The sequence below is a fragment of the Balaenoptera ricei genome, chromosome 11 (genome assembly GCF_028023285.1).
Source record: "Balaenoptera ricei isolate mBalRic1 chromosome 11, mBalRic1.hap2, whole genome shotgun sequence".
NCBI lineage: Eukaryota > Metazoa > Chordata > Mammalia > Artiodactyla > Balaenopteridae > Balaenoptera > Balaenoptera ricei.
The window spans coordinates 3,071,036-3,085,549 of record NC_082649.1 but is presented as its reverse complement, the minus strand read 5'-3'; the positions used below and the strand labels follow the sequence as shown (position 1 = coordinate 3,085,549).

The following is a 14,514-nucleotide window of genomic DNA, read 5'->3' as shown; positions in this document are numbered from 1 at the left end:
TCTTTCTAAACTTTTGACATCTTTGCAATTAAGAGCCTTATTTTTAATGTATCAATTAAGAATAAATCCCCCTTACAATCAACATTAACCTCAGAAGAGGAAATACAGGTAAGAGTTTAGGGAAAAGGACAGTCCACCTAGTCATGGAAGTAAATATTGGTATAACTTATCTGGAAGGAAATGTGGCAGTTAACTTTCTAAAATGTAAATGTACATAATCTCAGACTGCAATTCCACTTCCATGAATCTATTCTAAAAGAAACTTTACACAGAACCAATGGATGTCTTTGCAAACAATCATGAAAAACTGGAACCAACCTCAACTTTCATCAGTTTCAACAAGGGAATGGTTAAATATATTATGGTACATCTACACTGTGAAATATCATGTTGCTATTATTGATATATGAAGAATTAAAAATGATCCTTATGTATTGTCACAGAAGTGTTTCATGAAAAAAGAAAATCACTGTTAACATAAATAGTATGAATCCTATTCTTAAGAAAAACCGCATACATACAATCGTATGTGCATAGTCAAGGGGCTAGAGAAAGAGACAGTTTTCTTTGGAGTGGCAGCAGAGGAGGGATGGAAAAAGTGAATTTACAGGCTTCCAGCATGATTTAAATTTCTCTTTAATTAGCATGTATCTCTTCTGCAACTAAAAATAAAAATTTGTTTCAAATATTCAACTCTAGTCCTTGATAAACTCCTCAGAATTTCCTTTTCAAACTGAAAGCAACTGAAAGAGAACAGGACCTTAAGAACGACGTCAGATAACACCAGCAACACTGTCTCCACAGAGCTGCAGGCAGAGCCGTTTCATTACACTGCTTAGAAGTAAAGAGTCAACAGGATCTCTTAAGATACAGCACTTTGAAAACAGCATTCTTGAAGCTTCTCAAAACACAGGATGATTTATTTAAACTTCAAGGCCAGTTCAGATTTATACCCATACACAGAAAACATTAACATGCAACAGTAGATGGCTAGGAATTCAGAATATCTTTGCATGGTATAAGCCGACATTCTTTTAAGGGAAACTTGGTTGGTAATTTCGCACGTCTAATTACTGAATATAAAGACATTAAAAAATCAGTTTCTAAAGTAGCTTTTGGACTAATCTAAACAACACCCTCCTCTCCCCGCCAAAATCCCTTCTGTGCCTTTACTCATCAGTTCTATGACCCTAGGTAAGTCAGATAACCTCTCAATCTACTTTCTCATTTATAAATTAAGTATGACTTACTTCACTCTGTATTAAGTCAAAAAAAGAAAAACAAATACCGTATGCTAACAAATATATATGGAAACTAAAAGAGCGGTACTGATGAACCTAGTGGCAGGGCAGGAATAAAGACGAAGATGTGGAGAACAGACTTGAGGACACAGGGAGGGGGAAGGGTAAGCTGGGACGAAGTGAGAGAGTGGCATGGACATATATACGCTACCAAAGTAAAATAGCTAGCTAGTGGGAAGCAGCCGCATAGCACAGAGAGATCAGCTCGGTGCTTTGTGACCACCTAGAGTGGTGGGATAGGGAAGATGGGAGGGAGACGCAAGAGGGAGGGCATTATGGGGATATATGTTTACATAGAGTTGATTCAATTTGTTGTACAGCAGAAACTAACACAACATTGTAAAGCAGCTATACTCCAATAAAGATGTGAAAAAAAATGATGACAAAAAAAAAATTAAGTATGAGGATCACTCCACTTCATGAGAGACAATCATGAGAACTTAAGAGAAAAAAATTGATGGACCAAATGTATATGAAATATTTTCATTATTATTGATAAAAAATAAAATCACTTCTTACACTATTCTTCCTAAACTTAAGAGGTATTTTTTTTTTCAATGAGATTACAAGTATATGAATTAGTAACAGAAAAAAAATTCCACTTTTAATTTAATTATATTTTGGGGACCAAAAAAGACAACTGTAGTTCCAATCATATTGTCAGAATTCAAAATCATGCCAATTCAAAAGAATGGACAGATCACAATCCTTAAACTGATACCTCCATTTTTAAAAATTTCAGCCCATACTGTTCAAAGAACAATCCCTACTCTGGAAACTATACAATCTCCTTTCCCGTAAAATGGGCATACGGAGACTTATCAGCCAAATTACTTGGATTTAAAGGAGTGATTCCGCACATTAGATACTAAATTAAGAGCTTTAAAAATGTCAATAAGTTCAATATTTAAAAATCACCTAGAGTCAAGAGACTCACTGACAAAAGTGCAAACATTAATATAGTTAGTGGACAGGATTATAAGTAACACTATAAAACTCATTACCATCTCATTTTTATTGTCCACAAGTTCTAGTTTCTCCTCTGAAATCTGCAGCACTACAGCTTTGCAGTCAAGTTACCTTGGCGAAGAAAGGCGTCTCCGTTCAGGCTCCCTGCGTTTTCTTTCCAAGGATCGGCTCTTGGCTCTCCTACCAGGAGACAGAGTTCGAGAAGGTGACTTGCTTTGCTTAGACCTTCTATCATTTAAGAGTGGAGATCGACTTCTTCTTGACTTATCACGTTGTTTCGGAGACAAACTTCTTCTTTTGGGACTACGACCAGGTCTTCTACTGGGTGACCTATTTTCTTTCCCAGAGGAAGCATCTTTAGAGGGAGATTTAATTGGCTTCTTCTCTTTATCAGTTTCAGACCGTTTCGATTTCCTCTCTTTGGACCGTGACCTCCTGTCTTTGGATTTACCTCTCAAGTCAATTGGGGATCTAGATTTTTTGCCTCGATCGCGACTTCTACTTTCATTTATGATTGGGGATTTTTTCCTGTCTTTTGACTTACTTTTATCTTCAATTTTAACCTTGTCATCAGCAGGAGATCTGGCCTTCCCAATTTTCTCTTGAGACCGCCTTCTAAGGGTAGGAGACTTTGACTTTCTTGCTTGATCTTGAGACTTACTTCTTTTGGAGGGACTTTTGGACTTTTTCCTCTCCTTTGACTTGCTCCTCGTTGCCTTCTCTTTAACTATTTCAACACCTCCCTTACTTTTCTTTTTATCAGACCTATGTCTAGTCCGTTCTTTGGATCTGCTTTTACTTCGTTTTTTTGTACTATTTTTATTGTCCATAAGTTCAAGTTTCCCCTTCGTACTTGAAGATCTAGTACTAGACCTATTTCCATTTCGTGCCTTTTCATGAATCTCCCCCTCTTCTTCAGAGCCAGACTCATAACCTTGTAATATGAGCCCCATCCCAGACTGGACCTTTCCTTCCATTAACTCATTATCAAGTTCAGCTTTAATCAAGGCCCTCTGTTTCTCCAAGTCTTCCAGCAAAGCTAAATCATCAAGTTTAGTTCTTTTTGCTGGAGACATACCTTCTTTGTCAGAAGCATCAATAACCTCTTTTCTTTTGTGTTTCTTATGTTTATGCTTATGTTTATGTTTTTTATCCTTGTCTTCTTCTGAAGAATGTTTATGTTTCTTATGTTTACTTCTGTGTTTATGCTTCTTTTTTTTGTGACGACTGTGCTTATTTTGAGATTGGTCTTCTGATACCTCTCCATTTTCTTCATTTACACTCTTTTCAGAATTATCAGCATCTTCCATCCTATAAATGTATCAAACACATTTAAAAGTCACATCATTTATCAAGCATTCAGAATCATAACAAAATAATAGCAATGATAAAATACACCTCAATAAGATACATGAAATTAATCACTGAAATATTTTATTTCAAAGGTATACGGCAAGAACTGAGTTGAACAGTGATTTAACTTTAATTTGTTTCTAACGGTTGAACTCAAATACCAAAAGTATTACAGGAAATACATAATGCGGGAGGTTAACATAATTATACTTAATAGAATAAGGGAATCCAAACCAGGTGCAACAAATTGTTAATGCTGACTTTCTTAAAGTCACTCAAGTAATTTGGTTTTTAAACCAGCATTTCCCACACAACTCAACACCAAAGGACCCCCCCCCCCATTTTCTTCCTCCGTAAAACATTAATAACGACATATATTGGGACACTCATCTCCTTCTCCACTTGGATTCAGAAATATATATATATTTAAATCTCTAGAGCCAATACAGAGCTACACCCAAAAGCAGCAGTCCCTTCAATGTGCACAGGCGGCTGATGGCTGATGTTGATATTGTCAACACATCCCGAGGGTTAAAAACTTCAAAGTGAACTGACAGGAGTTAGGACTCTAGGCTCTAGGCCTATAAGTGGCCACTTCGCAACCATGTGGTACAGCAGTACCCCTGCTCTGTTCTGAGTAGCACGATGAAATCTTTGCGCCATCCTGCCTGGGTTCCCCCATCACGGACATCGTCTGCTCCTGACCTCCAACCATCCACATCATCACGGCTGAGAATCCAGGATGACAGGAAGCAGACGATCTTCCTTCTGACATATGGTCAGAAGGTCACTAGTAGCCTAACGCTATGTCACAATGCCTAGGTCGTTCACCTCACTTCATCTCATCACACAGACATTTTATCATCTCACATCATCACAAGAAGGGAGAGTACAGCATGATATGCTGAGAGAGAAAAACCACATAAATGTAACTTTTATGACAGTACATTGTTACAATTATTCTATTTATTATCGGTTACTGTTGTTACTCGCTTACTGTGCCTAATTTATTTTTGAATTAAACTTTATCATAAGTATGTACACACAGGAAAAAGCAGTACGTTCAGGCCGGGTACCATCCCTGGTTTTAGGCCTCCATTGGGGGTGCTGAGACGTGCCCTCCTCGCACAAGGGGGCCTCTGCTGCATTAGTCTTCAACACGGCAGAGTCTTCAACACGCCAGCAACAGTCTATCTCAGCAATTTCATATGGTTCAGCCAAGCATTTGCTCAGCAGGCTATTTAGTCTAAGGTGGGTGGCTTCTGTGCTTAAATGTTTGGACTGAGTTAGAGTTTATGATTCCAAATTATTTTGCTAAATCCTTGCTCTTCAGTAATCCTAGGTTAAACACAGGCTGCACCAGCATTACTTAACTTTCCCCATTAAAATCACTTCATACTAAACCATCATGTCCTAGAGTTTGAGACCAAAGCCAGACTTTAAATTATCTAGATTCAGGTCATCACACTATTTTTGGAAGAAGACATGGATTATTTTGTTCAAGTCCTCCGAATTACATACTCCCGTACTTTTAGTAAGCTTAGTATTTGTACCATATACTACAAATAGCTCCTTGCAAGTTAAAAATTAATGAGTCTATTCAATCTCAACATTTAAAAGAAAATCACCTACACGTAATGTAGGCATTGTCAGATAACAGGAAAATAAAAATGTACAAGACCAATATTTGCCTCTCTCAAGGAAATTTCTGGTGGAAAAGAAAGTCACATGAAACACTGGAGAACTGCAATGATAAAGACCCGAGTAAGGGCATTATGGGAACACTGAAGGATCACTTTAAATCAATTTGAAACAGTCAAGGAAGGTATCTTGCAGATCACAGAAAAACCCAAGCTTCTGTTCAGCAGGGACTTTGGGGGGAGAGAAATTTAGCGACAAGGTACTTGGATTAAAAAATAGGATGAGTAACACTGTGCTAAAGAATGAGTAAGAAATTAACCAGAAGGGTTAAGGGGTACTTTAGACATAGGAAAAAAGATCAATGTTACCAGGGCGTCAAACTTGTGGAAGAGACTGCTCTAACGGAGGTTAAGATCTCAAGCAGACCAACTCCAGGAGATGAAAAGATATAGCATGGGATTCTGGGAGCACACGGTTGAGACAGTCAGAGGCTCAGGAACTGCAAGGTTAAGCTACTGGACGGATGGTCTGCAGTGATGCTGCTGTTATGGTCCTCCAGCAGGTCTCCGTCTTCAGTACACTTGGGGGATGAGGGGAGGGGAGGGGAGGGGAGGGGCGGGGCAAGCAGCACAACACAGCGGGAGTGTGCTTGTGAAGTTACCAGCTCACAACAATGAGCGGGTGTGGAGAATATGGAGAACACACAACTACCACATGGCAAGAACTTTGAATGTGGGGCGCCAGACTGCCAATGTCCATTTCTGGCACTATGCACTGTGGGAAAGGAGCAAGTATTAAACAGTGCTGCAGAGGAAGCCGAGTCTTCAGCTGAGTCAGGTTTTAGTTTGGCCTCACTTTTCTCAAACAGGGTATAAGAAGACACAGGACAGATGAAGTAGTGTTCTAGGATCATCAAATTTTCTCAGAGACTTGGAAAAGGAAAGTGTAATTTTTGTGTTTAAAAAAGAAAAAACCAACATGGCTTTATCAAGGAGGGGGGAAAATCACAGATTTAGGGTGAAGATACAAAGACATTTCAACTTTGATCCTTGTATAGGCTACAATCTCATACAGGTAACCACCTCCCTTCCCTACAGTCTCCCAGCCCACAGTCCAGAAGGTGAGCTACGTGTCGATTTTTCTGAACCTTGAGTTACAGGGAGAAAAGCTTGAGAAAAAGAGAACTAGGCTAGTTCAAGATACAGAAGTAGGTACGGAGAACCTTTTTAAGGTCGGGAAGGGTTTTCAGGTATATAAAACCTAAGTGTCCAAAGTACAAAATTCTAGTCAATAAGCTAAAACTCAAATAACGTAGGGCAGCGATCCCCAACCTTCTTTGGCACCAGCGACCGGTTTCACGGAAGAGTTTTTCCACGGACGGGGCAGCGGGGGAGATGGTCCAGGTGGTAACGCGAGCGATGGGGAGCTGCAGGTGAAGCTTCGCTCGCTCGCCCGCCGCTCACCTCCTGCCGTGCGGCCCGGTTCCTACCAGGCCACGCACCGGCGCACCAGTAACGGTCCGCGGCCGGGAAGTTGGGGACCCCTGATCTAGGGAATTCCCTGGTGGTCCAGTGGTTAGCACTCCACGCTCTCACTGCCAAGGGCCTGGGTTCAATCCCTGGTTGGGGACCTAAAATCCCACAAGCTGCACAGTGTGGCAAAAAAACAAACAGACCATCTGAAGATCCTCTAAGTATCCTCAAGAAAAAGGATAGTTGGGTGGTAAAGTCTCCAGAGCCAGACTACCTGGGCTCAGTTCCTGGTCTCACTACTTACCAGTTGTGTGGCCTTAGGTGAGCTTAAGCTTGATGGAGAAAAGAGCCGCACCCACCTCAAGGCAGCGGTAAGGACGGCACAGTGCTGGCTAACAGACATCAAGGGTAGCGAGGCCTAGCACAACCGTAGGGCCCCAGAAGTAAGTTGTTCTTATTGTTCAGACACGGGGTAAATCTGCTCCCCACTGTGGGCACTGTGGGGCTGCAGACGGACACTAAGAATGTTATTTTAAGGAATCCTGGCGGGAGCAAGGATCCTCGAGTCAAATGGCCTTGTTCCAATGCTGCCTGCAATGGGACACCTCTAGTGTGACCTTAGACAAGCTACTCCCCTGTGCCTCAGTTTCCTCCACTGTAAAAACGGGGGACATAACAGTACTGGCAAATCACAGGTTTGTCGCAGCAATGAGTTCATACATATAAAACTGTCACACAAAGTGCTCAAGAAGTACTGCCTCTGCCTATGTCCCCAGGACAGATGAGACTTCACATTCAAGGAGGTGGACGGGACTCGCCTAAGGGCATGTGTATCTCAAGCTGGTGAGAAGGCTGGTATTACATTCAAAGTCAGAGCTCTTGCAGTTGCTCGAAGATGCTTTTAAAATGTCAGGTCATGTCGCCACTCTGAGTGAAAACTGACTACTGTTTCCTACTTTATTCAGAGCAAAAACTTAAACTCTGTATGAGTCCTATACTATCAGCCCAACCCGTCCACCACCCTGAACCCCTCGTTCCCTCCCACCCTCACTGCTCTCTTCCTACAGCAGGTGCTCTCCCACCAAAGGGCCTGGCACGCCTCCCCCAGACACAGCGCTGCTGCCCCCTCGCCCACCTCAGGCCTTTGCTCAAATCACACTTCCTCAGCCAGGTCTCCGGGCCAGTTCCTTTTAACTGCTACCCCACCCTAGCGCGCACAGATTCGCTTTCTCTGCTTAACTGCCCTCCACTTCATAGAATTCTTATTCGTCTCTCCCTATTGTAACACAAGCCCTATGAGAGCAGGATCTGAATCTGTCTAGCTGGCTGCTCTATCCCTGAGGCCCATAAGATGATCTAAGCTAGAGCAGGTACTCAGTAAGTATTTGCCGTGTCAAAGAAACGATCTACATAGAGTAACACACAGAAAGTGTGTCACGGACTACAGCTGGTTTACACTGTCTGCACGCGCGCTCGCAGCTCTGGACGGTGAACACTGTTTTCGCTCACTAACACCCCCAGTGCCCCATACGGCGCACACGCCTATTTCTTGACGGCAATACCCTCAAACGATTTAAATTTAATCACCTCCCGCAGAAAAATCTGCTCTTTTAACCCTTTTCCAATGCTTCCTATAATTTACAAGTCTTCCAAGGAGTTTCAAATCAAAATTCTTAAGAGTTTACCCACACAGGAAGTAATTTCCTTCAAAAGAAAATCTAGCTCCAAAAGCTTCTGAGAACCAGGACTGACCTCACGGTACCCAATGTTACTAAACAGTCATTCCCATGAGTGACCCCAGTTTTCCTTGTAACTTAATGAATGTTAATTCAAGAAATAATGACTAGGCTACTAATGAAACGCTACCAGCGCCTTAGGGCCAGCCAGGTTAACCTTAATAACTAACCCCGGAGTCCTCCTACACTGGGGTTAGGCAGAGAGCAGACCTTCAGCCTCTTCCATTGATCTCTCAAGGCAAATTTCAAAGAAAATAACGAGTTAAGTCTGACTAGGTAAATCAGGGAAACTTGAACTCAACGAGCAAGTGACACTCGTAACGTATCAATGCACGAGCTTGTGCTAGATCAGTTAATTTAGGTTCATTAGCAACAACTTTCCTCTAAAGCTTTAGGAAAAGGTTTCTTGTAAAGAAACCTGATCATCTTCTTGGATGGTTCATATTAACAATAAATACACGTATATAAATCCCATATACATAAATTTATACTTTAACGTTTACATTTTGCAGCCTAACACTACACAGTTAGCAGGTCTACACTAGGTCTAGTTACCTACACTAGGTCTAGTAACTAGCAGGTCTAGTTAGTGTCTACACTAAACTGGTCTACAACAGGTTTGTCATAAACCAGTACTCACTGAGAGCTGAGTAACATCCTTCAAATCTCACTTGGAAACAAAGCTGAATTCAAAGTGCAGACAGTATGGAAGTGTTAAACAGTATTCATTCACGTGTTTGGTTAAATACATTGTACAAGTTTCACCCTTCAAACAACCCAGGGTCTTGGGGCATCTGGCACAATGAAAACAGCCATGTAACAACTTTAAAATAAAGTGACCAATTACCAACCTCTAGTGTTTTTTTTTAAATTTTTTTATTTTTTAAATTTTAATTTAAACTTTGGGTTTATTTATTTATTTATGGCTGTGTTGGGTCTTCGTTTCTATGCGAGGGCTTTCTCTAGTTGCGGCAAGTGGGGGCCACACTTCATCGTGGTGCGCGGGCCTCTCACTATCGCGGCCTCTCTTGTTGCGGAGCACAGGTTCCAGACACGCAGGCTCAGTAATTGTGGCTCACGGGCCTAGTTGCTCCGCAGCATGTGGGATCCTCCCAGACCAGGGCTCGAACCTGTGTCCCCTGCATTGGTAGGCAGATTCTCAACCACTGCGCCACCGGGGAAGCCCTCTAGCGTTATTTTAACTTCCTCTTTCACATATATTTTTCAAAGAGTATTCTTAATAACATCTTAATTGGGAAGCATTCAATTCATGCTTTGCAGTTGGGGGCAAGGGGGAGCAAAATGAATGTCACTGCATTTTATAAAGAAAATAATTAAGCCTGTTTCTCTGACTATGTAGATGTAAAAATAAAAATGGATTCAAAAGACCAACTAGTCTTAAAACGAACCTTGCCCCGCCCCCCATCTTTTCCAAGTGGGATATTAAGTTTCAAAGAGTTAGAACTGTCATATCATGAAAACGGACCTTTCTAGGACACTGGAAGTAAATAAAAATGATTTCAAATGCTAAAGGCTATTTTTAAAAGGAGCCACACTGTATAGCGAGGGACCAAACAGTACAAAAGTCAGGAGCAGGGCTCTAGAACTAGACTGCCTGGGTTTCAATCCTGCATCTGTCACTTAGTGTGACCTTGGGCAAGCTAACTTAATTTCTCTGTACTTCCGTTTCCTCATCTGTAAAATGTGGGAAATAACAGTATCCACCCCCGTTGGGTTGTTAGAAGGACTGAATGAGGTAATATTTGTTCAGTACCTGGTCTTGGTAAGTGCAAGTAAGTCAACGCATATAAAAATTTAAACGCTTAAAACCATCGAAAAAGGCTGAGCTAAAGAGACTGACAAATGTAAAAGCCACTAAAAAGCCTTCAGGGAGCTTAAAACTATTTTATACGTTTACCTTTTCTAAATGTTCCATTTGGAATAGACTCCATGTAACTGTGAACTCCTCAGTGTGTCCTCAAAAAAACTATTCAGACACTACATTCCAGCATTCACTGCGGGCAGCCAACATGGTACCTGCTTTCTTAGCAAACTGTCATTTTCTATGGCAAAACATTTTCAAATAAGTGAAAGAGGGACACATACAGACCACACATTCCATGCAAAACAAGTGTCAAGGAGGGGGGAGGTGGAATTAAAGACTATCTCAGGGTCATTCATACTGCAGGGGCCAAAATAAATATTATTATTAAATCTAGTGTTATTTGAATATGTAAATAAATACGGCTGAGCCACTCTTCAAAAGGAATCTGAACTGTCCCTGAAATCAAATAAATGGACATAATACTACAGAACTTTACACAGATTACTAGAAAAATCAGCCGCGTTGCCTAAGATTTGGACCATCTTGTCATGAAGACTGGAACTGAGCCTCACTGTGAACTCGAGGAGAAACAAAAAGAGGCAAAGTCTACCCAGAACTTCGGAATCCATTTGCTCTCTTTTAAGTCAAATTGAAATGAAGATAATAAAGCAGCTTTCAGAGGTCTTTAATGAAAAACTTCATAAATATCTCTGTCTACCTAAGTAAAGCAAATGACTGAGCAGTCCAGAACTGGACGCACAGCAATGAAGCGATGGGCCGGCTGGTGGCAAAGATTTCTCCTCTCTCTCAGTCCAAAGTTGCTGGGAGATTGTATCTACCTCTTTCCAAAGACAGCAAGAAACAAAATCAGATAATGCGGATGCAAAAAAAAGGTCGCTATAGGAATACTATTTTAAAATCCATTCTCTTCTAGGTTCTTGAGTTTTCCTAAGGAACACACGAAAAACAAGATACTGCTTTTAGTTAAGCAACGGTTACCCTTGCAGCATGTACAAGTCTGTTTTTGCTCGGCCGCATCGATCCTTATACTAGCTTAATTACAGACAAGAAGTGCTTGGGTTTGGAAGTAGCTAACAATTTCCACTTCTTCCACTCGTACTCCCAAAGAAGCACTATAAACTCAGGCCAAAAATGCTAGGCCTCAAAACCGAGGACTTGATCCTACTTTGTCTCAAGTTTGCAAGTTGGCAAATTGCTGCAATTGGGGGGGGGGGGGCGACGGGGGGATGAGGGGGGGTGGGATATCGGGGGGATGCTAGAGTACAGAGTACAGGGTGGCAGGAGGAAGCACCCCGCCAGCCGCAAACTGCAGCTCTGGGGTGGTCAAGGAGCACGGCCCCGGCACCCCTTCTCCTCCCTGCTTTCAGGTCCTAAGGCTGACAAGGGCAGCAAAAGCACCAGGGGAACCGCCTGCGGAGGGAAGGTCTCAGGGCTCGCCCGCGCCGCCCTGCTGCTCGGGGGCCCGCACCGAGGCCGCCGGGAGCCCCGCTCGTCCCCGCGGAGGGCAGGCGGGCAGGCGCGCCCCCGCTGGAACCGCGCGCTCGGGACCTGTAGAGGCCGCTCGCGCCCACGCCTCCCGGGGCAACGACGCGGCAGGCCCGGCCGCCCTCGACCCAGCAGCCGCGGCCTCCCGGCGAGCGGAGCGCGCAGGCCGCCCGCCCGCGCTCCACGACGCCGCGCGGGAGGCAAAGTTTGGCCGCGGCCCCAGGGCCCGAACTTTCCCGCCCGCCGCCCGGGCAGCTCTCCGCCCGCTCCCCCTCGGCCAGCCCCGGGCGCCGGCCTTCCGCGCTCCTAGACTACTTACTCTGGCTGTTCCCGCAGCGACTGAGCCTCCGCGGCGGCCATCTTGAACTTCCTGACTCCTGGGCGGCGGTGGCGGTGGCCGCCCGGACGGTGGAAGCCACTGGAGGAGGAGGAAGAAGGAGCAGGGCCGTCGCGCATGTGCCGACAGCGTCGGGAACCGTGGAGCTCAGAATTGCTCGGAGAATCCGGATATAAAATTGCATCCGGGGACAGGGCGCACGAGCGTCATGACGCACTTCCGCGACGGGGCGGGTCTGCGGCAGCGAGGGCTGGGGCTTTAAGGGCGCGCGTTGATTGGGTTAGAACCGACGTTACGTTCCAGGACCCCGGTGGAGAAAGGGGGTGTCTGCCTTGCGGGCGCGGTTCCGAGAGCTGGTTTCATTGCGGGGCCCACAGTTGGGTTAAAATTCTCAAACTGGGGCAAACAAGATGACTTTGCTTTTAAATGCCTTTTTACTGTCTAGATAAGTCAATGTGAAACGGCATTAAGGGAAAGTTTGTAGAAAGGCAAGAGTACTGGAAACGTAGGGCTGTACCTAGAACATAGGGAACTATTTTTATTGATACATTTCTTTGAAACTTTTGAACTTTGTTTCAGCTGTTGCTAAGTACGGGGGTAACGATTCAGGAATCCGTTACTCCTGTTTAGTTTCGCTGGTTCTGTAATTGGTCCGAATAACTTTGTGACTTTGTTTTTCTATAATAATGGAATCTACGATAACGAGATTAAATGAAACATTGTATGAGAAAACATTTACTGTCTCTTGGAGAGCTTTCAATACCATGGAGGTTTTTACGTTCTCTGTCTCTCAAAAGAGACATATCTTTCTCCATACTCTGGAACCGGAAAGCAGGGTGATGATCACTTTTATTCTTATAATCCACTGAGTTTGGGTTTGACCTAGAAATTTGAGTTCGGAATATCTGAGCTTCGTATATATCTCTTGATTTTCAGAGAGGAAGAGTTACAAATATTCTTACAAAATAAGTCCCTGGGTGGCTGGAATCCCAAACGTGTTAAAATGTTAAGCGTTTTCCCCTCATGGACTTTATTAACATGGAACACTAAATCAATCCCTGGATATTTATTGATTTTTTGTGGGTTTCCCCTCCCCCATTGTTGCATTTCTTTATATGGTCCTTAATTATATTGTTTTCCTTATGAAGGATTTCTCTCTCCTTAATAATCAAATCCAGGTATAATAACTTAGAAGGCTTCTTTCAAAGGAAATAGTTTTCAGAAATATGTTAAGAATGGTTTATATTTTCAACCATATATTTATCTATGTACGAATAGTGTGTAGGTTGGGATTTCAGAGTTCCACTAATTGTTCCTACCTCTAGATTCTCATCCCTATATATCTTTTCAAAGGTATTTTGTATATGGCAGCCTTGTATTTACAGTTTATTATATTCTCTGTCCCACGAAGGCAAGGCCATGTGTCATTGTGTTAAGAATAGCTCAAATATGTTATTAAAATGACAGAAAATTAGTACATTATTTTTAAATAAATAATTTTAAAATGAAAATAAACAGTGTAACAGACTTATTACGATCTCTTCTTAGAATTGAGGGCAAGCCTGTAAGAGATCTCACCTTGGATATAAAGTAGAATGATATACTTTAAGGCAAAGAAGCGTAGCAAACTGGCACTCAGAGGTAAGGTGACTTGCTTGTGATGACTCAGTTCCTAGGTGCCAAGCCACGGTTTGAACTGAAATTTCTCAAGTCTGTGCTCTTCCTTACTGTGCTGCTTCCCACAGAAATGTCATTGGTTTAACATCCCCTTATTGAGCACCCACCACACAGCTCTTTGGTTTTCAAACTCCTTTCGAATAAAGGTAACGGAAAGAGCACTGGATTGGCACCCAGAAATTCCTTATTTTTTCTGTGTCCGTAAGCTGTAGTCTCTTCCTTGTTGCTGATTCGTGGAACGCTCATAAACCAATCTCTTTCCTCAGTCTTAACGTGATCTCCCTGCCCTCCCTCGCCCCACCCCCCCCCACCCCCCCCGCGTTTCTTTGCAGCAGCTTTCATGTAGACATTAAACTAAGCATACCGAGTGTGGCGAAGGATAGGTGGGGAACACAGGAACTAAGGTTCAGGCTTGGAGCCTGATTATGACTGGCTCAAGTTTAGACTTGGACAAACCAAGTTTTTCAACAAGAACATAGTAAAAATCAAGTTTCAGAAAATGATGCTGGCAAACACATTTCGCTCGCTCGGTACTACTCTCGGAGGATGCACTAGGACAGGATTTGTCAAGGACTCAGCCCGAACTATATACTGCCGTTGAAGTTTTGGGAAAAACGGGGTTCTTTGAAGGCGGAGTTAAAACAAACATCCACTTATTACTTTAATCATTCAGCAAACGTTTACTAAGCGACAAACT

The 14,514-nt window shown here is 43.0% G+C and overlaps 1 protein-coding gene across 9 annotated transcripts in view; it reads right to left on the bottom strand.

The window, feature by feature from the left end:
* PRPF4B (pre-mRNA processing factor 4B) overlaps window positions 1-12,320 on the bottom strand; it is a 42,446-nt gene extending 30,126 nt beyond the window's left edge. For all 9 annotated transcript variants that reach the window (XR_009505622.1, XR_009505624.1, XR_009505625.1 and 6 more), the window contains exons 1-2: window positions 12,123-12,320; window positions 2,382-3,581 (exon numbers count right to left, since the gene is read on the bottom strand). Coding sequence is in view for 1 of the 9 variants with exons in the window: in XM_059937828.1 (XP_059793811.1) it covers window positions 2,382-3,581; window positions 12,123-12,259 (1,337 nt within the window). In the remaining 8 variants the exon portion in view is untranslated. The remainder of the gene's footprint in view (window positions 1-2,381; window positions 3,582-12,122) is intronic.
* Window positions 12,321-14,514: the final 2,194 nt, after the last annotated feature.